The sequence below is a fragment of the Dendropsophus ebraccatus genome, chromosome 10 (assembly GCF_027789765.1).
Source record: "Dendropsophus ebraccatus isolate aDenEbr1 chromosome 10, aDenEbr1.pat, whole genome shotgun sequence".
In the NCBI taxonomy this organism is placed as follows: Eukaryota; Metazoa; Chordata; class Amphibia; order Anura; family Hylidae; genus Dendropsophus; species Dendropsophus ebraccatus.
Window position 1 is genome coordinate 11,474,848 of NC_091463.1, and position 26,142 is coordinate 11,500,989.

At 48.3% G+C, this 26,142-nt stretch overlaps 1 protein-coding gene across 3 annotated transcripts in view; it reads left to right on the forward strand.

Moving 5' to 3' along the window:
• Positions 1 to 405: 405 nt before the first annotated feature.
• Positions 406 to 26,142, forward strand: part of SYN1 (synapsin I) — a 73,629-nt gene continuing 47,892 nt past the window's right edge. For 2 of the 3 annotated variants that reach the window (XM_069943528.1, XM_069943530.1), the window contains exons 1-3: positions 406 to 1,029; positions 24,431 to 24,488; positions 25,910 to 26,001. In XM_069943528.1, the coding sequence (XP_069799629.1) occupies positions 716 to 1,029; positions 24,431 to 24,488; positions 25,910 to 26,001 (464 nt within the window). In that variant the 5' untranslated portion in view covers positions 406 to 715. Of the gene's footprint in view, positions 1,030 to 19,017; positions 19,094 to 24,430; positions 24,489 to 25,909; positions 26,002 to 26,142 lie in introns of those variants that run through there. The other variant, XM_069943531.1, reaches the window with a different exon arrangement.

Genomic DNA, 26,142 nt, shown 5'->3' on the forward strand with positions numbered 1-26,142 from the left:
CTCTGCTGCTTCCTCTTCTCCTTCCTCTCTCTTCCATCCTCTTCTCGTTCCTCTGTCACCCATCCTCTGCTCCTTCCTCTCCCTTCCATCCTCTACTTCTTCCTCTGCTCCTTCCTCTCCCTTCCATCCTCTTCTTCTTCCTCTGCTCCTTCCTCTGTCCGCCTCTCCTGTATCTCCATCTCTGCTGCTCTACTTCTTCCTTTGGGTACCGGACTGCACCATTTCCTCGCTTCATAGAGGGAGGGATGCAGGTGATTCACCATCACCACCCCGCCTCCCCTTCTCTTTTTTTTAGTACATTCTATCTCTGCGTAATTGACTGCAGAGAGGACTATTCCATAGTCAGATATAGGGGAGTCGGATGGAGAGACCAAGTGACGGGGGGGAGGGAGGAAGATGCTCATCTTGCTCGGTCGCCGAGGAGACAGATTGAAGAGCAGCGAGCGGAGCGGCCGGAGCTCCTGGCGGGTCTTTCCTCTCACGGCTCCGTCCTCCGCCGCCTGGCCCGGTCTGCAGGGTCGGTCACCAAAGCTCCAGCCAAGGGATCTGTCAGCGACCTTATCGTTCACTGGATCGGTCAGCGATCTGACCAGGAGCTGAGCGGATTGCTGACAGGAAGCGGAGCGGTCTCTGCCGGTCACAGCCCAGCACCTCGGCGGTCACCGGTGACACACCGGACATCTACCGAGCAGGAGCGAGGACCGGACCGAAACACATGATGAATTACCTGCGGCGCCGCCTGTCGGACAGCAACTTCATGGCCAACCTGCCCAACGGCTACATGAGCGACCTGCAGCGGCCGGACCCCCCCGCCCCGCCGCCCGCCGTCTCCCCGGTCCCCCCGGCCGTGTCACCGGAGCCCAGCGCCGGGGGAGGAGGCGGCGGCTTCTTCTCCTCCTTGTCCAATGCGGTGAAGCAGACCACGGCCGCCCTCAGCGAGCAGGTGTCCACGGCGGCCGGGGGGGTCTCCGGGGCGGCGGCCAGAGGGGCCAAGGTGCTGCTGGTGGTGGACGAACCGCACACCGACTGGTGAGCACCGGCAGGGGGCAGGGTGGGGGAGGGGACGGGAGGGGGCAGGGCTGCGGGTGGGTCATGGTCAAGGGTAGGTGGGTACAGGTGCAGGGGGTAGGTGGGCACAGGTGGAGAGGGGCAGGGGGTAGGTGGGGAGAGGGGCAGGGGTTAGGTGGGTACAGGTGGAAAGGGACAGGGGACAGGTGAGTACTGGTGGAGAAGGGCAGGGGATAGGTGGGTACAGGTGCAGAAGGACAGGGGGTAGGTGAGTACAGGTGGAGAGGGGCAGGGGGTAGGTGGGGAGAGGGGCAGGGGATAGGTGGGTACAGGTGCAGAAGGGCAGGGGACAGGTGAGTACTGGTGGAGAAGGGCAGGGGGTAGGGGAGTACAGGTGGAGATGGGCAGGGGGTAGGTGGGTACAGGTGGAGAGGGGCAGGGGGTAGGTGGGCACAGGTGGAGAGGGGCAGGGGGTAGGTGGGTACAGGTGGAGAGGGGCAGGGGGTAGGTGGGTACTGGTGGAGAAGGGCAGGGGGTAGGTGGGTACAGGTGGAGAAGGACAGGGGACAGGTGAGTACTGGTGGAGAAGGGCAGGGGGTAGGTGGGTACAGGTGGAGAGGGGCAGGGGGTAGGTGGGCACAGGTGGAGAGGGGCAGGGGGTAGGTGGGTACAGGTGGAGAGGGGCAGGGGGTAGGTGGGTACAGGTGGAGAGGGGCAGGGGGTAGGTGGGCACAGGTGGAGAGGGGCAGGGGGTAGGTGGGTACAGGTGGAGAGGGGCAGGGGGTAGGTGGGTACTGGTGGAGAAGGGCAGGGGGTAGGTGGGTACAGGTGGAGAGGGGCAGGGGGTAGGTGAGTACAGGTGGAGAGGGGCAGTGGGTAGGTGGGTACAGGTGGAGAAGGGCAGCGGATAGGTGAGGACAGGGGCAGGGGGTAGGTGGGTACAGGTGGAGAGGGGCAGTGGGTAGGTGGGTACAGGTGGAGAAGGGCAGGGGGTAGGTGGGTACAGGTGGAGAGGGGCAGGGGGTAGGTGAGTACAGGTGGAGAAGGGCAGGGGACAGGTGAGTACTGGTGGAGAAGGGCAGGGAGTAGGTGAGTACAGGTGGAGAGGGGCAGGGGGTAGGTGAGTACAGGTGGAGAAGGGCAGGGGACAGGTGAGTACTGGTGGAGAAGGGCAGGGGATAGGTGAGTACAGGTGGAGAAGGGCAGGGGGTAGGTGAGTACAGGTGGAGAGGGGCAGGGGGTAGATGAGTACAGGTGGAGAAGGGCAGGGGACAGGTGAGTACTGGTGGAGAAGGGCAGGGGATAGGTGAGTACAGGTGGAGATGGGCAGGGGATAGGTGAGTACAGGTGGAGAAGGGCAGGGGGTAGGTGAGTGCAGGTGGAGAAGGGCAGGGGGTAGGTGAGTACAGGTGGAGAAGGGCAGGGGGTAGGTGAGTACAGGTGGAGAAGGGCAGGGGGTAGGTGAGTACAGGTGGAGAAGGACAGGAGGTAGGTGAGTACAGGTGGAGATGGGCAGGGGGTAGGTGAGTACAGGTTTAGAAGTGCAGGGGGTAAGGGGGTACAGGTGGAGATGGGAAGGTGGTAGGTGAGTACAGGTGGAGAAGGGCAGGGGGTAGTTGAGTACAGGTGGAGAAGGACAGGGGGTAGGTGGGTACAGGTGGAGAAGGGAAGGTAGTAGGTGAGTACAGGTGGAGAAGGGCAGAGTGTAAGGGAGTACAGGTGGAGAAGGGCAGGGGAAAAGGACAAGGGGTAGGTCAGTACAGGTAGGGAGAAGAATGGGGTAGGTGAGTACAGGTGGAGAAGGACGGGGTAGGTGAGTACAGGTGGAGAAGGGCAGGGGGTAGTTGGCTACAGGTGGAGAAGGGCAGGGGGTAGGTGAGTACAGGTGGAGAAACAAATGGAGTAGGAGAGTACAGGTGGAGAAGGATGGGGTAGTTGAGTACAGGTGGAGAAGGACGGGGTAGGTGGATACAAGTAGAGAAGGGAAGGTAGTAGGTAAGTACAGGTGGAGAAGAGCAGAGTGTAGGGGAGTACAGGTGGAGAAGGGCAGGGGGTAGTTGAGTACAGGTGGAGAAGGACAGGGGGTAGGTGGGTACAGGTGGAGAAGGGAAGGTAGTAGGTGAGTACAGGTGGAGAAGGGCAGAGTGTAGGGGAGTACAGGTGGAGAAGGGCAGGGGGTAGGTGGTACAGCTAGAGAAGGGCAGTGGGTACAGGTGGAGAAGGGCAGGGGAAAGGAACAAGGGGTAGGTCAGTACAGGTAGAGAAGGATGGGGTAGGTGAGTACAGGTGGAGAAGGACGGAGTAGGTGGGTACAGGTGGAGAAGGGCAGGGGATAGGTGAGTACAGGTGGAGAAGGGCAGGGGGTAGGTGAGTACAGGTGGAGAAGGGCAGGGGATAGGTGAGTACAGGTGGAGAAGGGCAGGGGGTAGGTGAGTACAGGTGGAGAAGGGCAGGGGGTAGGTGAGTACAGGTGGAGAAGGGCAGGGGATAGGTGAGTACAGGTGGAGAAGGGCAGGGGGTAGGTGGCTACAGGTGGAGAAGGGCAGGGGGTAGGTGAGTACAGGTGGAGAAACGAATGGAGTAGGAGAGTACAGGTGGAGAAGGATAGGGTAGGTAGGTATGTGGAGAAGAGTGAGGTAGGTCATTCAGGGGGTAGGTGGATGCAGATAGAAGATAGCAGAGGGTAGGTTGGTACAGGCTGAGAAGGGCAGGGGGTAAAGGTGGAATAGAGCAGGGGGTCAGTGAGTATAGGTGGAGAAAGGCTGGGGGGTAAGTTGGTATCGGTAGAGAAGGGAAGGAGGTACAGGTGGATAAGTGCAGGGGGTTGGTGGGTACCGGTAGAGAAGAGCAGTGGGTATGTGAGGACAGGTGGAGAAGAGCAGGGGGTAGGTGGGTACAGGTAAATAAGGGCAAGGGGTAGGTTGGTACAGGTGGTGGAAGGCAGGGAGCAAGTGGAGAGGGGCAGAGGGTAGGTGTGTACAGGTGAAGAAGAGTAGGTGGGTATATGTGGCAAATCGCACGGGGTAGGTGAGTACAGGTAAAGAGCAGGGGGTAGGTGAGTACAGGTGGAGAAAAGCATGGGGTAGTTAGGTACAGGTGGAGAAGAGCTTGGGTAGGTGAGGACAGGTGGAGAAGGGGGAAGTAGGTTTGTTGAGGGGTAGATGTATGCAGCTGGAGGAGGGCAGGGGGTAGGTTGGTACAGGTGGAGAGGAGCAGGGGGTTAGTGAGTAGTGGTGCAGAAGGGCAGGGGTAGGTGGGTAAAGGTAGAGAAGGGCAGGGGGTAGGTGGTTACAGGTAGAGAAGGGCAGAGGATAGGTGTCCAGGTAGAGATGGACAGGGGTAGGTAGGTACAGGTTAAGAAGGGAAGGGGTAGGTGGGTAGAGGTGGAGAAGTGCAAGGGGTAAGTGGGTACATGTGGCAAATTGCAGGGGATAGGCGAGTACTGGTGGCAAAGGGCACAGGTGGAGATGGGCAGGGGGTAGGCGAGTACAAGTGGAGATGGGCAGGGGGTAGGTGAGTACAGGTGGAGATGGGCATGGGGTTGGCGAGTACAGGTGGAGATGGGCAGGGGGTAGGTGAGTACAGGTGGAGATGGGCAGGGGGTAGGCGAGTACAGGTGGAGATGGGCAGGGGGTAGGTGAGTACAGGTGGAGATGGGCATGGGGTTGGCGAGTACAGGTGGAGATGGGCAGGGGTTAGATGGAGAATGGTGTAGTAGGTGAGTGCAGGGGGTAAGCAATTTCAGGTGGGAAAAGTGCAGGGGGTTGGTGAGTTCAGGTGGAAAAAATGCATGTGTTAGGTGGGTAGGAGGCAGGTTGGTACAGGCGAAGAAGGACTGGGGGTACCTGAGCACAGGTGGAGAAGGGAAAGAAGTAGGTAAGCACAGGTAGAGCAGGGAAAGGGGGTAGATGGGTACAGGTGGAGAAGGTCAGGAGGTAGGTGGGTACAGGTGGTGAAGAACATGGTTGGGTAGGTACAGTTGGAAGAGTGCAGGAGGTAGGTGAATACAGGTGGAGAAGGACAGGGGGTAGGTGAATGCAGGTATAGAAGGGCGAGGGTAAGTTCATACAGGTGGAGAAGGGCAGGATGTAGGTGAGTACAGTTGTCAAAGAGCAGCAGGTAGGTGAGTACAGGTAGAGAATTGAAGGTGATAGTCGGGTACAGGTGAAGCAGGGCAGGGGTTAGGTGGGTACAGGTTGTAAAGGGCAGGGGTAGGTAAGTACAAGTGGAGATGGGCAAAGGGTAAGTGGGTGCAGGTAAAGAAGAGCAGCATATGTGAGTACGGGGGTAGAGAACAGTGGGGGTTTGGTGAGTACAGGTGGAGAAGGGCTTAGGGTACAGATGAAGAAGAGCAGGGGTAGGTGAGTACAGGTGAGGTAGGTTGATGCAGTTAGTGAAGGGCTGGGGGTAGGTTTAAAGAGTACAAATGGAGATGATCAGGGGTATGGGTGGGGAAGTGCAGGGGGTAGGTGAGTACAGTTGGAGAATAACAGGGGTAGGTGAGTACAGGTGGAGAAGGGCAGAAGTAGGTTTGTACAGGTGGAGAAGGGTATTGGTAAGTGGGTAAAGGTGGACTAGGGGGTAGGTAAGTACAGTTGATCAAGATGAGGGTTAAGTTAGGTACAGGAAGAGAAGGGAAGGGGGTAGTTGATTACAAGTGGCAAAGACCAGGGGGTTGTTGAATATTGGTCTTGAACATCAGGTTGTAGTTCAGTACAGGTGGAAAAGAGCAGGGGGTAGGTAAGTACAAATGGAGAAAGGCAAGGGATAGGTGGTGGAGAGCAGGGGGTAGGTGAGTACAGTTTGTGAACATCAGGGTGTAGGTGAGTACAGGTGAAGAAGAGCAGGGGTTAGGTAAGTACAGATAGAGAAGGGCAGGGGGTAGTTGAGTACTAGTGGTGAATATGAGGGGTTAGATGAGTACAAGTGCTGAAGAGCAGGATTTAGGTTGATACAGGTGGAGAATTGCAGAGGGTAAGTGGGTTCAGGTGGAGACGGGCAGGGGGTTGGTGAGTACAGTTGGAGAAGTGCAGGGGGTAGGTGGACACAGGTAGAGAAGGTTGGGTTAGGTGGGTACAGGTGCAGATGGACAGGGGGTAGGTGAGTACAGGTGGAAAGGAACAAAGGTAGGTGAGTACAGGTGGAAAAGGACAGAGGGTAGGTGGGTACAGGAGGTGGAGAAGGATGGGGTAGGTGGGTACAGGTGGAAAGGGACAGGGGAAAGGTGAGTACAGGTGGAGAAGAGCAAAGGGTTGGTAAGTACAGATGGAGAAGGGCAGGGAATAGGTAGCATTAGGGGGTGAGAACGGGCACTGGGCTTTGCTGGAATGAGTTGAGGGCTGTGCCATAGTTGTGGGGGGGCTGTGCCATAGTTGTTGGGGGGACTGTGCCATAGTTGTGGGGGCGCTGTGCCATAGTTGTGGGGGGGCTGTGCCATAGTTGGGGGGGCTGTGCCATAGTTGTGGGGGCGCTGTGCCATAGTTGTGGGGGGGGGGCTGTGCCATAGTTGGGGGGCGCTGTGCCATAGTTGTGGGGGCGCTGTGCCATAGTTGGGGGGGGGGGGGGCGCTGTGCCATAGTTGGGGGGGGGGCTGTGCCATAGTTGTGGGGGCGCTGTGCCAGAGTTGGGGGGGGCTGTGCCATAGTTGGGGGGGCGCTGTGCCATAGTTGTGGGGCTGCTGTGCCATAGTTGGGGGGGGGGGGGCGCTGTGCCATAGTTGGGGGGGGCTGTGCCATAGTTGTGGGGGGGCTGTGCCATAGTTGGGGGGGGCGCTGTGCCATAGTTGTGGGGGGGGCTGTGCCATAGTTGGGGGGGGCGCTGTGCCATAGTTGGAGGGGGGCTGTGCCATAGTTGTGGGGGCGCTGTGCCATAGTTGGGGGGGCGCTGTGCCATAGTTGGAGGGGGGCTGTGCCATAGTTGTGGGGGCCGCTGTGCCATAGTTGTGGGGGGGCGCTGTGCCATAGTTGTGGGGGGGCTGTGCCATAGTTGTGGGGGGGCTGTGCCATAGTTGGGGGGGGGGGCGCTGTGCCATAGTTGGGGGGCGCTGTGCCATAGTTGGGGGGAGGGCGCTGTGCCATAGTTGGGGGGGGGGGGGGGCTGTGCCATAGTTGTGGGGGGGCTGTGCCATAGTTGGGGGGGCGCTGTGCCATAGTTGGAGGGGGGCTGTGCCATAGTTGTGGGGGCGCTGTGCCATAGTTGGGGGGGCGCTGTGCCATAGTTGGAGGGGGGCTGTGCCATAGTTGTGGGGGCCGCTGTGCCATAGTTGTGGGGGGGCGCTGTGCCATAGTTGGGGGGGGGCTGTGCCATAGTTGTGGGGGGGCTGTGCCATAGTTGGGGGGGGGGGGCTGTGCCATAGTTGGGGGGCGCTGTGCCATAGTTGGGGGGAGGGCGCTGTGCCATAGTTGGGGGGGGGGGGGGCTGTGCCATAGTTGTGGGGGGGCTGTGCCATAGTTGGGGGGGGGCGCTGTGCCATAGTTGGAGGGGGGCTGTGCCATAGTTGTGGGGGCGCTGTGCCATAGTTGGGGGGGGGGGCTGTGCCATAGTTGGGGGGGGGCTGTGCCATAGTTGGAGGGGGGCTGTGCCATAGTTGTGGGGGCGCTGTGCCATAGTTGGAGGGGGGGGCTGTGCCATAGTTGGGGGGGGGCTGTGCCATAGTTGGAGGGGGGCTGTGCCATAGTTGGGGGGGGGCGCTGTGCCATAGTTGGAGGGGGGCTGTGCCATAGTTGTGGGGGCGCTGTGCCATAGTTGGGGGGGGGCTGTGCCATAGTTGGGGGGGGGAATCTCTTCCTCGTTTTCCGATATGAGCTTATGGGCACACATGGGAAGCCCACAGGCTGTAATATAAGGCAGCCATCATCTATTAGAGATATAATAGTGGCCCCCGGGGGCTTCCTCACATCCAGTAATCCAGAATATTGATAATCCGCTGTCTATCAGTTTAGGGGATAATGCAGCAGATTTTGCAGCATTTGCTTTACATCCTTCAGAGCCCTTGAGGGTCTATATGGTTGGGATTGGTTACGGGTAGGGGAACATTTTGGGGGATGTGGTTGGCACCATCTGTGCATATAGTAAAGCAGGTGCCTGTCGATGTATGATGGGGTATGATATATGTATGATAGTGTATGATATATATGTATGACAGTGTATGATATATATGTATGATGGTGTATGGTATATATATATATATATATATATGTATGATAGTGTATGATATATATGTATGATAGTGTATGGTATATATGTATGATGGTGTATGGTATATATATATATATATGTATGATAGTGTATGATATATATGTATGACGGTGTATGATATATATGTATGATACTGTATGATATATATGTATGACAGTGTATGATATATATGTATGATGGTGTATGATATATATGTATGTTAGTGTATGATATATATGTATGATGGTGTATGGTATATATATATATATATGTATGATGGTGTATGATATATATGTATGACAGGTTATTATATATATGTATGATGGCGTATGGTATATATGTATGATGGCGCATGGTATATATGTATGATGGTGTATGGTATATATGTATGATATATATATGATGGTGTATGATATATATGTATGATAGTGTATGATATATATGTATGATGGTGTATGGTATATATGTATGATGGTGTATGATATATATATATGATGGTGTATGATATATATGTATGATAGTGTATGATATATATGTATGATGGTGTATGGTATATATGTATGATGGTGTATGATATATATATATGATGGTGTATGATATATATGTGTGATGGCGTATGGAATATATGTATGAAAGGTTATGATATATATATATGATGGCGTATGGTATATATGTATGATGGTGTATGGTATATATGTATGATGGTGTATGATATATGTATGATACTGTATGATATATGTATGATAGTGTATGATATATATGTATGATAGTGTATGATATATATGTATGACAGTGTATGATATATATGTATGATGGTGTATGGTATATATATTTATGATGGTGTATGATATATATGTATGTTAGTGTATGATATATATGTATGATGGTGTATGGTATATATATGTATGATGGTGTATGATATATATATATGATGGTGTATGATATATATGTATGTTAGTGTATGATATATATGTATGATGGTGTATGGTATATATATGTATGATGGTGTATGATATATATGTATGACAGGTTATTATATATATGTATGATGGCGTATGGTATATATGTATGATGGTGCATGGTATATATGTATGATGGTGTATGGTATATATGTATGATAGTGTATGATATATATGTATGATAGTGTATGATATATATATATGATGGTGTATGATATATATGTATGATAGTGTATGATATATATGTATGATGGTGTATGGTATATATGTATGATGGTGTATGATATATATATATGATGGTGTATGATATATATGTGTGATGGCGTATGGTATATATGTATGAAAGGTTATGATATATATGTATGATGGCTTATGGTATATATGTATGATGGTGTATGGTATATATGTATGATGGTGTATGGTATATATGTATGATGGTGTATGATATATATGTATGATGGTGTATGATATGTATGATGGTGTATGATATGTATGTATGATATATATGTATGATTGTGTATGATATGTATGATTGTGTATGATATGTATGTATGATGGTGTATTATATGTATGTATGATATATATATATATTTATATATATATATGTATGATGGTGTATGATATATATATATATATATAATGTATATATGTATGATTATGTAAGGTGTGTATATATATATATATATATATACATGATAGTATATATGTATGATGGTGTATGATATGTATGTATGATGGTGTATTATATGTATGTATAATATATATATATTTATATATATATATATATATATGTATGATGGTGTATGATATATATATATATATAATGTATATATGTATGATTATGTAAGGTGTGTATATATATATATATACATGATAGTATATATGTATGATGGTGTATGATATGTATGATGGTGTATGATATGTATGATGGTGTATGATATGTATGTATGATGGTGTATTATATGTATGTATGATATATATATATATTTATATATGTATGATGGTGTATGATATATATATATATATAATGTATATATGTATGATTATGTAAGGTGTATATATATATATATATATATATATATATATATATATACATGATAGTATATATGTATGATGGTGTATGATATGTATGTATGATGGTGTATTATATGTATGTATGATATATATATATTTATATATATATATATGTATGATGGTGTATGATATATATATATATAATGTACATATGTATGATTATGTAAGGTGTGTATATATATATATATATATATATATATATACATGATAGTATATATGTATGATGGTGTATAATATGTATGTATGATATATATATATTTATATATATATATGTATGATTATGTAAGGTGTGTGTATATATATATATATATACATGATAGTATATATGTATGATGGTGTATAATATGACCCCTGGCAGTCACTCAGCAGTCAGGCAGGGAGCGGAGCTGGTGGAGGATGAGGAGGAGCAGATGGCCTCGGGTGATTTGGCCGCTGATGTGCAGGAAATAATTGCAGCATCGGCTGTGAGTGTGAGGAGTGTCCGCAGCCGCCTGTGTGTGGTGCTGTGTACTGCCTGGGGTGGGGGTAGGAGAGATTAGGGAGGGGGTAGGAGAGATTGGGGAGGGGGGAGGAGAAACTGGGGAGGGGGAGGGGAGACTGGGGAGGGGGGAGGAGAGATTGGGGAGGGGGTAGGAGAGATTGGGGAGGGGGGAGGAGAAACTGGGGAGGGGGAGGGGAGACTGGGGAGGGGGGAGGAGAGATTGGGAAGGGGGGAGGAAAGATTGGGGAGGGGGGAGGAGAGATTGGGGTGGGGGAGGAGAGATTGGGGAGGGGGTAGGAGATATTGGGGTGGGGGTAGGAGAGATTGGGGTGGGGTAGGAGATATTGTGGAGAGGGGAGGAGATATTGGGGGGGGGGGGAGAGATTGGGGAGGGGGGAGGAGGCACTGGGGAGGGGGTAGGAGAGATTGGGGAGGGGGGAGAGATTGGGGAGGGGGGGAGAGATTGGGGAGGGGGTAGGAGAGATTGGGGTAGGGGTAGGAGAGATTGGGGTAGATGTAGGAGAGATTGAGGAGGGGGTAGGAGAGATTGGGGAGGGGGTAGGAGAGATTGGGGAGGGGGGAGGAGAGATTGGGGTGGGGGGAGGAGAGATTGGGGTGGGGGGAGGAGAGATTGGGGAGGGGGTGAGAGATTGTGGAGGGGGTAGGAGAGATTGGGGTAGCGGGTAGGAGAGATTGGGGTAGATGTAGAAGAGATTGAGGAGGGGGTAGGAGAGATTGGGGAGGGGGTAGGAGAGATTGGGGGGGGGATTGGGGTAGGGGTCGGAGAGATTGGGGTAGGGGTAGGAGAGATTGAGGAGGGGGTAGGAGAGATTGGAGTGGGGGGAGGAGAGATTGGGTAGGGGGTAGGAGAGATTGGGGTGGGGGGAGGAGAGATTGGGGGGGGGGAGGAGAGATTGGGGAGGGGGTAGGAGAGATTGGAGTGGGGGGAGGAGAGATTGGGTAGGGGGTAGGAGAGATTGGGGTGGGGGGAGGAGAGATTGGGGGGGGAGGAGAGATTGGGGAGGGGGTAGGAGAGATTGGGGTAGGGGTAGGAGAGATTGGGGAGGGGGGAGGAGAGATTGGGGTGGGGGGAGGAGAGATTGGGGTGGGGGGAGGAGAGATTGGGGGGGGAGATTGGGGAGGGGGTAGAAGAGATTGGGGGGGGAGATTGGGGAGGGGGTAGGAGAGATTGGGGAGGGGGTAGGAGAGATGGGGGGGGAGATTGGGGAGGGGGTAGGAGAGATTGGGGAGGGGGTAGGAGAGATTGGGGGGGAGATTGGGGAGGGGGTAGGAGAGATTGGGGAGGGGGAGGAGAGATTGGGGAGGGGGTAGGAGAGATTGGGGAGGGGGTAGGAGAGATTGGGGAGGGGGAGGAGAGATTGGGGAGGGGGTAGGAGAGATTGGGGAGGGGGAAGGAGAGATTGGGGAGGGGGAGGAGAGATTGGGGAGGGGGTAGGAGAGATTGGGGAGGGGGGAGGAAAAATTGGGGTGGGGGGAGGAGAGATTGAGGAGGGGGTAGGAGAGATTGGAGTGGGGGAGGAGAGATTGGGGAGGGGGAGGAGAGATTGGGGAGGGGGAGGAGAGATTGGTGAGGTGGGGGTAGGAGAGATTGGGGTGGGGGGAGGAGAGATTGGTGAGGTGGGGGTAGGAGAGATTGGTGAGGTGGGGGAGGAGAGATTGGTGAGGTGGGGGAGGAGAGATTGGTGAGGTGGGGGAGGAGAGATTGGGGGGGGAGAGATTTGGGGGGGAGTATGTGATGTTTCTCAGCATTCATGGCCCGTCTCCTACTGTTCTCCATTGTTGTCACTAAGTCCCTCAGAGACTGTGAGCGGAGCAGAGTCATTTCCTTGAGTCTACACCAGGAGGGGAGGGAGCGCGCCTTCTGCATCATTAAAGAGACTGTAAAGAGTCCGTCCCCGGGGATCAGCTGATCTCCAGCACCTCACATCCATCAGCTTACATGTACATGAATGGGTGAAGGCTGGAGTCCTCCAGAGGGACAGGCCCTGTGCATGGCACCACCACCCAAGAACAGGGGACGGTGGTGACTGAAGGAAGTCCTGGTTATAGGGGCTGGGGTGGGGGTCTGACCACATAACGGGGGCTAGACCAGACCAAGACCTAGGAGAAGACTACACCTAGTGGCATGGTGCCGACCCCCGACACTCCTCCTCTAGGGGGGTCTCATGATGTCCATAGACATCTTATAAAGTGAGGGCCGAATGTTATGAGGGGGGGTTCTGACCTCAGGGACCCCCCACCCAGCAGGAGAGTGTAGCAGTTATATGTCAGTAGGATATCGTTACTGTGTTCTTTATACGTTCAGTAAATGTCAGCTGCTTACAGTATAACAGATGATCCCCCAATAGTGGTGCCATCTGCTGACACCTATCTGATGTCCTGGGCAGCGGCTGTGTGGCATCTATGGGCGGCTCAGGGGTCATAGAGTGTCAGACAGAGATGATAGAAGGTTTATGGGAAAGGTTGTCGATTAGAAGCGGAAGGAAAGGAGCAAAGGTCAGGGGTAGGGTGATTTATTGTGTACTATGGATGGTGATAGCACGATGGTGACCAAAGGACAGAAAGCAGAACAGTGATGTACAAGGGAGGAAGGAGACAGAGGAAGGTCAGAGACGTGTGGAGGCAGGGGAAGGTCAGAGACGTGTGGAGGCGGGAAGGTCAGAGACGTGTGGAGGCAGGGGAAGGTCAGAGACGTGTGGAGGCAGGGGAAGGTCAGAGACGTGTGGAGGCAGGGGAAGGTCAGAGACGTGTGGAGGCAGGGGAAGGTCAGAGACGTGTGGAGGCAGGGGAAGGTCAGAGACATGTGGAGGCAGGGGAAGGTCAGAGACGTGTGGAGGCAGGGGAAGGTCAGAGACGTGTGAAGGCAGGGGAAGGTCAGAGACGTGTGGAGGCAGGGGAAGGAGGAGTATTGATTATTGTTATTAGATCCAAACTAAGATACACTGAGAAAGAAATATATTCACTGGTGTATCGAATGATACTTATATGTAGGGGGCAGTATTATAGTAGTTATATTCCAGTATATAGGAGCTGTATTATAGTAGTTATATTCCTGTATATAGGAGCAGTATTATAGTAGTTATATTCCTGTATGTAGGAACAGTATTATAGTAGTTATATTCCTGTATATAGGGGGCAGTATTATAGTAGTTATATTCCAGTATATAGGAGCAGTATTATAGTAGTTATATTCCTGTATATAGGGAGCAGTATTATAGTAGTTATATTCCTGTATATGGGAGCAGTATTATAGTAGTTATATTCCTGTATATAGGAGCAGTATTATAGTAGTTATATTCCTGTATATAGGGGCAGTATTATAGTAGTTATATTCTTGTATATAGGAGCAGTATTATAGTAGTTATATTCTTGTATATAGGAGCAGTATTATAGTAGTTATATTCTTGTATATAGGAGCAGTATTATAGTAGTTATATTCCTGTATATAGGAGCAGTATTATAGTAGTTATATTCATGTATATAGGAGGCAGTATTATAGTAGTTATATTCCTGTATATAGGAGCAGTATTATAGTAGTTATATTCTTGTATATAGGAGCAGTATTATAGTAGTTATATTCTTGTATATAGGAGCTGTATTATAGTAGTTATATTCTTGTATATAGGAGCAGTATTATAGTAGTTATATTCTTGTATATAGGAGCTGTATTATAGTAGTTATATTCCTGTATATAGGGGCCGTATTATAGTAGTTATATTCTTGTATATAGGAGCAGTATTATAGTAGTTATATTCTTGTATATGGGGGCAGTATTATAGCAGTTATATTCCTGTATATAGAAGCAGTATTATAGTAGTTATATTCTTGTATATAGGAGCAGTATTATAGTAGTTATATTCTTGTATATAGCAGTATTATAGTAGTATATTCCTGTATATAGGAGCAGTATTATAGTAGTTATATTCTTGTATATAGGAGCAGTATTATAGTAGTTATATTCCTGTATATAGGGGCAGTATTATAGTAGTTATATTCTTGTATATAGGAGCAGTATTATAGTAGTTATATTCCTGTATATAGGAGCAGTATTATAGTAGTTATATTCCTGTATATAGGAGCAGTATTATAGTAGGTATATTCCTGTATATAGGAGCAGTATTATAGTAGTTATATTCCTGTATATAGGAGCAGTATTATAGTAGTTATATTCTTGTATATAGGAGCAGTATTATAGTAGTTATATTCCTGTATATAGGAGCAGTATTATAGTAGTTTTATGTACATGGGGGGTAGTGGATACTTTTGCACTCTTGGCGCTTCTCTGCCTTTGGTCTAACAGTCGGTGGGGGTCTCAGCAGGTGGACCCCCATCATTTACAAAGCTCTGAGTAGTCGCTGTGATATTCTAGATGTTGTATAGAAGTTACATTGCTGAACATTAGTGATGATTTACAGATGGGAGGATTAGGAAGAGAAGTGCGGTGAAGGTTATAATGTACAGGACGGAGGAGATGACGCCGCTGTGGACCATATATGTGATGGATACCGGGAGAGGACTATTGATTCTCGGCTGCGGCTCCTGTGTGGTGGATGATGGAGAAAGATAATGGAGTCTATATTTATGTATAGGGTTATATAGAGTATACAGTATACATACGGTGTGTATATATAGAGGGTACAGTCCTCTGGGTTTCTGAGATGTATAGTGTTACGCCTGTTGTCTGCCATGTTGTTTCATTGTCTGTGTGATTTACAGGGAAATCTTCAGTGATCTGGAAGGAAAGCTCAGTTATATTTATTGCACCTGTCACTACGGGAGCGGCCATCTTTTTTTTTCTTTTACTAGATCAATACTCACAGGAATGGAGCCTGTCGATGTGTATTAGCTGGGTGACCTCTCAGGGACGTGTCATGGCCTGACGTTGGTTCCTAATATCCTCTCTGGGTGACGGCGGAGCAGCTGTATAATCTATATAATGTCTGCTTCCTGGTATCTGTACTGGGGCGCTGCAAGACATATAGAGGCATCTCTGCTGGGGTCTCACTGAGGAAGAAACCCCAGGGACACCCATTTATGGCTTCCATGGCTGTCTTATTATTTCAGGGAAGATTGGTATTACAATGAGGGACCCTATGTGTCCGACCACCCTGGGCATACCCTTTAAAACATCATCATAGGCTCGGAATTATAGTGGTTATATTGTTTATATTGTAACAATGGTCCCCAAATGGTTTTGCAGCTGAGACCCCCACTGATCGGCTGTGATCTGTGGTGCAGTTCTGCAGTGTCACCACCAGGGGTCGTGCAGCATTTTATTTATTGATGGCTTATCCTTATAGGGTGTCAGGGGGCGGACCCTCATTGATCGGATATTGATGACCCCTCTTGAGGATAAGACATCAGTAAAACATCCTGGACAAGGACCTCAAGGATTATACAGATCTCAGTGAGATGATTGGATCCATATAATGCACAGATGTGTCAGGTCCTCCAATGTCCTATCTATCTATCTATCTATCTATCTTTCTATCTATCTATCTATCTATCTATCTATCTATCTATCTATCTATCTATCTCCTATCTATCTGTCTGTCTATCTATCTATCTATCTATCTATTTCCTATCTATCTATCTCCTATCTATCTCCTATCTATCTATCTCTTATCTATCTATCTCCTATCTATCTATCCATCTATCTATCTATCTATCTATCTATCTATCTATCTATCTCTTCTATCTATCTATCTATCTATCTATCTATCTATCTATCTATCTATCTCCTATCTGTCTATCTATCTATCTATCTATCTATCTATCTATCTCCTATCTATCTATCTTTCTGTCTATCTATCTTTCTGTCTATCTATCTATCTATCTATCTCCTATCTATCTATCTATCTATCTATCTATCTATCTATCTATCTATCTCCTATCTATCTATCTATCTATCTATCTATCTATCTATCTATCTTTCTGTCTATCTATCTATCTATCTATCTATCTATCTATCTATCTATCTTCTATCTATCTATCTCCTATCTATCTATCTATCTATCTATCTCCTATCTATCTATCTATCTATCTATCTATCTATCTCCTATCTATCTCCTATCTTTCTATCTCCTATCTATCTATCTATCTATCTATCTATCTATCTATCTATCTATCTATCTATCTATCTTCTATCTATCTATCTCCTATCTATCTATCTATCTATCTATCTCCTATCTATCTATCTCCTATCTATCTCCTATCTTTCTATCTCCTATCTATCTATCTATCTATCTATCTATCTATCTATCTATCTATCTCCTATCTATCTATCTCCTATCTATCTATCTATCTATCTTCTATCTATCTATCTCCTATCTATCTATCTATCTATCTATCTATCTATCTCCTATCTATCTATCTCCTATCTATCTCCTATCTTTCTATCTCCTATCTATCTATCTATCTATCTATCTATCTATCTATATGTAGAAATCCCCACAGCACTCCGGATTGGCAAAAACAAACGTGGTTTATTGCATGGTGAAACAGCACAAAATAGTCAGAAGCGACGTTTCGACGACCTCCGTCGTCTTTTTCAAGCTGCTCCTATATACAAGTTTTCTATCTATCTATCTATCTATCTATCTATCTATCTATCTATCTATCTCCTATCTATCTATCTATCTCCTATCTATCTATCTCCTATCTCCTATCTATCTATCTATCTATCTATCTATCTATCTATCTATCTATCTATCTATCTCCTATCTATCTATCTCCTATCTATCTGTCTATCTATCTCCTATCTATCTATCTATCTCCTATCTATCTATCTATCTATCTCCTATCTATCTATCTATCTATCTATCTATCTATCTATCTATCTATCTTCTATCTATCTATCTATCTATCTATCTATCTCCTATCTATCTATCTATCTATCTATCTCCTATCTATCTATCTATCTATCTATCTATCTATCTATCTATCTATCTATCTATCTCCTATCTATCTATCTATCATCTATCTATCTATCATCTATCTATCTATCTATCTATCTATCTATCTCCTATCTATCTATCTATCATCTATCTATCTATCTATCTATCTATCTATCTATCTCCTATCTGTCTGTCTATCTATCTATCTATCTATCTATCTATCTATCTATCTATCTATCTCCTATCTATCTATCTATCTATCATCTATCTATCTATCTATCTATCTATCTATCTATCTCCTATCTGTCTGTCTATCTATCTATCTCCTATCTATCTATCTATCTATCTATCTATCTATCTATCTCCTATCTGTCTGTCTATCTATCTATCTATCTATCTATCTATCTCCTATCTATCTCCTATCTATCTATCTATCTATCTATCTATCTATCTATCTATCTCCTATCTATCTATCTCCTATCTATCTATCTATCTATCTATCTATCTATCTATCTCCTATCTATCTATCTCCTATCTATCTATCTATCTATCTATCTCCTATCTATCTATCTATCTATCTATCTATCTATCTATCTATCTATCTATCTATCTATCTATCTATCTTTCTATCTGTTTGTGTAGTGCTGTAGTGTAAAGCATGGGGGTTACCTGTGATGAGGAGGAGTTGGGGGGGTCTCTTGTCCTCACATTAAAATAAGCAGGTCATAGTTTTCATTGGGTTTCGTTGATCCTAATGAGGGTCCTGTCTGCATTTCAGGTCTTCCCATCACCGCTATATTGGGGTATATAGCATTGGGAGGATGTGGGTGTCTACATATAATAGAATGGGATTCCCGTCTGCGCTGTTTTCCATTATGCTGCATTTCCAGGATCTTTAGGTGAAGGTCGGTAAGCGGCCGTTCTCCTGGAGCCCGTATCACATGACGCCGGGGGGCAGGGAGCAGCCGTTTAATGGATTTATTTGGATCCCGGTTATATAAGGCTCTAATTTATTTATATTGCTGTTTTTCCGGTCGGCTGCCATCCCGTCCTCCCCTCCCCCGCCAGCAGCAGCATTACAGATTATAACCTTAGTGACCACTATAAGAGGCAGGCTGCCCCCTGTGCCCGTCACTCATCACTGGCGGGATCATCAGCGCGTATAGCTGGACCCCAGAGCATCTCCATCATCCAGCAGCTCCTCCGTGCCCAGCATGGAGAGGAATACACCGCCCTATTACCGAGCTGGGGGAGGGGGCCCTGGAGATCTGCACACATCTGTGATGTCACAGTGCCCATCCAGTGATGTCACATATGTATATTAGGATATCGCTTACATAGCAGTTCCCCATTGTAAAGACATCAGCATCCTGCTAGGAGGTGACGGTAGATACGTCTTTGTCATATGATCCGCTCCCGGCACACGGTATCCCGCTGCCATCTACCGCCCATCTCCTCATGCCGCATCAGTCACCCTGGTATAAGGCAGAAGTGCTAAGTAATTTCACAGTCTCGCCCCCTCGTTCTAGAAACATGTGCCGCACAGATAAAAGCCATCGGCTGCAGAATTACGGGCAGTGATTCACATTGTGCAAAGGAGCGGGGGGGACGATAAGATGCAGGCACAGGGATAAATAGGCTTACAGGCTGCAGCGGGGATGGAGAAGCCTCGGGGAAGGAGCCCAAGCGACCAATCATCATGTGTCTGCAGTCAGGGATTGCTTGTGTCGTGTACACCATGCAGGCGGACCCCCTCATTGACTCCATGTATTATCCGGCATTTCCTGACCTCATTACATGTCAGGATCAGTGAGGGATAGAAGGAAATGGCCCCCCCCCCCCATACACATATATATATGGACCTGTGTGCTTCCTAGAGAGTCGTATCCAATGTACATGACACCATACGTGTTATAGAGAGCCAGCTGAGCGGTCATTATATAGTAACACAAAGAAAGCCGCCATGTCTCCTATTACACTCTCATCTATAATGTCATGGAGCGGCATAGTCGTCTCTTCTCATCCTTGGCTATGTTAGCAATGTATATGACACCATACGTGTTATAGAGAGCCAGCTGAGCGGTCATTATATAGTAACACAAAGAAAGCCGCCATGTCTCCTATTACACTCTCATCTATAATGTCATGGAGCGGCATAGTCGTCTCTTCTCATCCTTGGCTATGTTAGCAATGTATATGACACCATACGTGTTAAAGGGAGTCAGCTGAGCGGTCATTATATAGTAACATAAAGAAAGCCGCCATATCTCCTATTACACTCTCATCTATAATGTCATGGAGCGGCATAGTCGTCTCTTCTCATCCTCCGCTAGATGGCGAGGAAGACCCAACCCTGGCTAGGAAGGGTGAAAGGACAGTATCCCACCCTGATGGCATTGGTCCCCGACCTGCAGCTCTCCAGGCATTGCAAAACTACGACTCCCATCATGCCCACACAGTCCTTGGCTGTTGCAGAACTACATCTCCCATCATGCACGGACAGTCCTTGGCTGTTACAGAATTATAACTCCCATCATGCCTGTACAGATTTTGGCTGTTGCAAAACAACAACTACCATCGTGCCCGGACAGTCTTTGTTGCAAAACAGTACTGTCCAGGCATGTCCGGGAGCCATATCTACAGCCATGGGGATGAGCTGTCCACCCTAGATGTGTCTTCACCAGACCCATATGACGTTATTTTCCCCACCAAGGACAGTGACAGACGCTCAGTCGTCACCTCGTCCGTCCATCTCTTTCTGCAGACCCTTGCCTCTGTAAAACGTTTCAGTCTGCAGATTTTCGTTGCGGCGCGTTCACTTTAAGGCCGTTTCACCGCCTGGTTGAGTAACCTAATCACATCTCCAGTATTACAGATTGATGGCTGAGCCGTCGGCCCGGAGTCAGGTAGCTGGGAATCTTTCACTGATATCATTCAGGTCGTACATATTGAAGTGTCTGAGATGTGAGGCCCCGGAGCGTAGCAGAGTAGGTGGCAGGCCGCGCCGTCATTGCCTCACGCTCACTGCTTCTCCTTGAGCTCAGGGTGGAGGAATCGGCTGCCGCAGTGACATCTGCCTGGATCACCCGGGGAATACAGCAAGGCTAATGGACCTTGTCCTTGGGGGGATCCTAGAAACATCACATCAGTCCCATAGATCCCGACCTGTGGTATCATCCTCAGCCATCCGGATCAGCACATTGTAGAGGATATATTATAGCTGATGATCACTGAAGGTGTGGAGAGCGATCGTAGCCTTCATACAGTCATCGGACATTGTGTATAACCCAGGAGGGATGGGACGGCTACTGGAGAATGCATCAGACTGGTTGGAGAGTGGTTATCTAGCAGCGGGTCATAGGCAGCCATAATAGAACTCTGACAATGTCTACTAGGATTGTGGAGGGAACAGACATGTCTTATGTCAGTAGACCACTTGAAGGAGTATTCCCATCTCAGCTTGTTATCTTTCATCCATAGGATAAGGGACAACAAGCTGAACACTCGGGGGTCCATCTGACGGGACCCCCACTAATCCCGAGAATGAAGACGCAACTGCCCCGTAATGAATCGAGCACTGAGAGCAGCTCTGTCATTCATTCTCTATTGGGCAGGCGCAGGCGCTCTGAGGACCCCATTCATTGGAGGGGGTCAGATGGTAATACCCCTTTAAGGGCCGGTTCACATGGAGTAAAACTGGCAGAATTTCAAGAAGGGATTACTGTCCACCACAGAATTTTGCCAATTTTACTCCGTGTGAACTGGCCCTAAGGATGGAATTCACTGGGGTCAGACATTAATGGACGTATATGGACAGAGTCTATGATGCTTTTGGATCCTGAGGTTGGACCCCTCCTGATTTAGCAGCTATCATGTTTACATATAGTCAGGTTGAGGAGCCAATCGGTTTTGAGATATAGAAGAGCCAAGTGGCCAGTGCTGAGATATAGGAGAGCCGAACAGTCAGTGATGAGATACAGGAGAACCGAGTGGTCAGTGTTGAGATATAGGAGAGCAGAACAGTCAGCATTCAGATATAGGAGAGCCGAGCGGTCAGTGTTGAGATATAGGAGAGTCGACCGTCAGTGATGCGATATAGAAGAGACAGACAGTCAGTGATGCGATATAGAGTAGCCGGACAGTCAGTGATGCGATATAGAGTAGCCGGACAGTCAGTGATGCGATATAGAGTAGCCGGACAGTCAGTGATGCGATATAGAGTAGCCGGACAGTCAGTGATGCGATATAGTAGAGCTGAATGGTAAGTGTTGACATGTAAAAGAGCCGTACTGTCAGTGTTCAGATATACTGTAGTAGAGCTTAATGGTCAGTGATTAGATATAGGAGAGCCGAATAGTCAGTGATAACATGTAGGAGAGCTGAATGGTCAGTGTTAAGATACAGGAGAGCCGAATGATCAGTGATAACATGTAGGAGAGCCGAATGGTCAGTGATTAGATATAGGAGAGCCGAATGTTCAGTGATAGCATGTAGGAGAGCTGAATGGTCAGTGATGAGATATAGTAGAGCCGAATGGTTAGTGATGAGATATAGGAGAGCCAAATGGTCAGTGATAAGACATAGGAGAGCCGAATGGTCAGTGATGAGATATAGGAGAGCCGAATGGTCAGTGTTGAGTGGCTTCCTCAATCATTGGGCTCTATCTGGGAGGACACACGCTCTTCATACATCAGAACGCTCCTACGGAGAAGCTTGAAGGTCCTGAGCTGATTCTAAACCTTTAGGCCGTGAAGCCTGAAGTGTCCAGAGCAGCAGAGACCTGTGGTGTGCGGCAGGGACAACCTGTGGGGAGGAGTTGTCACCCTGCTTGGCCTCCATTACCCAGGAGACCATGGTGAGCCCTGTATAGTGTAGTCAGCAGATTCTCTTTATTAGGACGAGATTGCTTTTTAATTCCCAGTACGTCTCCCTCCAGCGCCATCATTCTAGGTTATAACCACCGGCAGGATTACATCCCCGGCCTCGCCGGACCGCCCTCTCTTATCAATGTAATTACCTGGCAATTATCCCCCCCCCATCCCGCGGCTTCATCTCTGCAGCCTCTGCGGTGATGGCGGATGGGCGCGCCTCACAGGAGCTGCGTACACCATACACCCGCTGAGCTGCGTACACGATTGTGGAGGTCGCCTCCGAAGCCGATCAATAGCAACGGCAGATCGCAACGTAATGAATGTGGTTAAACATCACGGAGTTAACCCCTTATCACCCCTGACTTAAAGGGGTAATCCAGCAAAAAAAAAATTTATTTCAAATCAACTGGTGTACTCTATTTAAAAATCTCCAGTCTTCCAGTACTTATCAGCTGCTGTGTGTCCTGCAGGAAGTGGTGTATTCTCTCCAGTCTGACACAGTGCTCTCTGCTGCCACCTCTGTCCATGTCAGGAACTGTCCAGAGCAGCAGCAAATCCCCATAGAAAACCTCTCCTGCTCTGGACAGTTCCTGACATGGACAGTGGTGGCAGCAGAGAGCATTGTGTCAGACTGGAAAGAATACACCACTTCCTGCATGGTATGCAGCAGCTGATAAGTACAGGAATACTGGAGATTTTTTAATATAAATAATTTACAAATCTGTATAATGTTCTGAAACCAGTTGATCTGAAAAAAAAAAAAAATTTCGCTGGAGTACCCCTTTAATCTACAAGTTTCAGTCTCGATGGAGACACAATGATCCACACGATCCCCATTCTAATCCAGAAGGAGGCTGAGTACATTATGGTTTTATTGTCTGTTGGTATCTAAGAAGACCCAAACTTCCTGATTAAGAGAGGAGACCTCCCCCGATCCGGGAGCAGGCTATCATGGCGGATACACTTTAAGGGGTTAAAGGGATTGTCTCATTGTGTTAACCCTTTTCATAATTGAATTCCCTTTGATCATCCCGGATCTGGCGAGTAAAGTATATGGGGGGCTGATAACAGCCATGGATGTTGGAGGGGCTGTCAGAGACATATGGGAAGGTGTCTCCTTTAAGAGGATGGGGCTCCCTGGCTTCATTGTTCGGCAGTGATCTCAGCTCCCTGTGGGTGGACGCCCGCGGCACTGGGTAATTAATCCGCATACGTCCTGGAGGAGAAGATAAATGGCAACGTGTTTATTATGCTCTAAAGCAGAACGCATCATCTATTACATGGTAGTGATGGGGAAAAGGGGGGGGGGGGGCGCGTCCTGTGACTCCACAGATGGGTGCAAGCTGGGAGGTGTAGTTTTACTGGTTCGGGACCACAGGTTAGGGACCGCTGCTTTACTCTTTAAACCAGGGACTCGGGACCTTTGGCCCTCCAGCTGTGGCAAAACTACAATTCCCATCATGCCTGGACAGCCTTTGGCTGTCCAGGCATGATGGGAATTGTAGTTTTGCAGCTGCTTATTCAGGGGTGTAAAGGGACATCTGGTTAGGAAACTAATAGCTGAGTGGGTGGGGAAGGGTCTGTCTCCTCCATTATGATTACAGCGGAGGACCATCATGTCCGATCAGTACATAGACGGCTCATGATTTGATGGAACTTCCTGCAGTACTTCTTTTCCCCTGTGGGGGCAGTTTTGATAATTTCTTCCCTGTGATTACAGTCAGTGACTGTAGGTAAACGATAGGGGGGGTGATGTCACATGACCTTGTGAAGCGCTGCACAGATGATGTCGTCATGTGATTAAGTCACCTGACAAAAGGTATGTTAGGAGGACAGCGCAGACACTAAATCGGCAGGGCTTCACTGTGAGACTCGCTTTACAGCTGCTGTACTGACCCTTACGGCCTGTGTCACGTCTCATGTAGCATCTTATTCTCCTTGCAGGGTGAAAATTTTTAAAGGGAAGAAAATCGGCGGAGAGTTTGACATCAAGGTTGAGCAAGTAAGTAAAGGAAATGCTGAGTGTTATATCGTCCTGTACCTTATATCTATCGCCCGCACTCTTTATCTATCCTAGAAGAGATCCGCTAGGGTGGAGGTGAGGTGTTTCTGCAGACTGGTGGGTGACTACTCAGCTGTCATAGGACACCTGAGAGTCACTGTGGTCACCGGCTGACTAGTGAGCTGGGTCCTAGGCAACAGCCTTAAAGGGAATCTGGCACCCGGGGCAGAACCCACCCTACCCCTGGATAAAGGATCATATACTTACCTCCTCCTACTGCTACTGATGCCCATAAAGAAATCGCCACCCGCTAGTCTGCCTGCTAAATATGCAAATGAGCAGAGTTGAGTCTGAGGTCCATAGGATATTTGTTTGCAGGGGTCTGACCAATGGGACCCCCACTGATTATGAAAACTGAGGTCAAGTGGATAGAGCAAGAGTGGGCATGCTCAGCCACCTCTCCATTCACTGTTAATAGGATAGGGGATCATTATATTACTTCTGGGGTCTGATCACTAGGACCCCCAGTGCCTATGGGAATGAAGGGCAAATAAATTGATCGGTAGTGGGCGTACTCAGCCACCCCTCCATTCACTATCTATAGGATAGGGGATCACTTCACGACTGCTGGGGCCTGACCACTGTGACCCCCACTGATTATGAGAATGGATCGGTAGTGGGCATGCTCATCCTTCCCTCCATTCACTGTCTATAGGATAGGGGATCACTTCACGACTGCTGGGGCCTGACCACTGTGACCCCCACTGATTATGAGAATGGATCAGTAGTGGGCATGCTCATCCTCCCCTCCATAGGACTTCAGCAGTGTTAGCAGTGCTCCGCAAGTCCAGATGTCCCATAGACAATGAATGAAGCCTACAAGCTGCTATTCCAGGACCACGTGATGTCTGTTTTCATGATGAGTGGGGGTCCCAGCAGTCAGCCCCCTATTGATCAGCTGGTTATCCCCTATACACAGGCTGTAATACTTGGCTAGCCCCTTTAGCTTTCATTATCTGTTGCGGAGACTCCAGGGTCCCCCTTTACAGTATGGCTCCCCTTTACACTTGCTATATATACACATTCGGACGGCTTTATCTATCGATCCCCCCTTTGTGTTGGTTTCTGGTGCAGTGTGTCTGCGCTGGAAATCCTCCAGCCCTCCTTGCCGGCAGCCATTAGCCGCTCCTGCGGGACGATGCTTTATGGGAGGAACAAGCCGTCTTTATACAGGATCTATAAAATACTCTTTAAAGCTGGAGATTAGACATGGCTCCTCTCAGCCGCAGACGACGTCAGATCCTCTGCGGGGAGCAGGAAAGCTCACAATTGTTTAGCGTTCGATCATATTCACACAATAATCTCCAGTAATATGGCTCCCATCATCCCTGTACATCACCAGTGTGTTGTCTCATCCACAGGCTGAGTTCTCCGATCTGAACCTGGTGGCCCACTCTAATGGCACCTTCTCTGTGGACCTGGAGGTCATGAGGAACGGCGTGAAGGTGGTCAGGTGAGTTACGCCCCCACTACATGGACTTTTTGACCAAGGATACCCCAAGTTCCTGATTGAAAGGAGTACTCCAGCAAAAATAAATAAGGCCGTAATGATGAACAAGCTCCGGAGCCATCCTCCTGTATACCAGTCATCCCC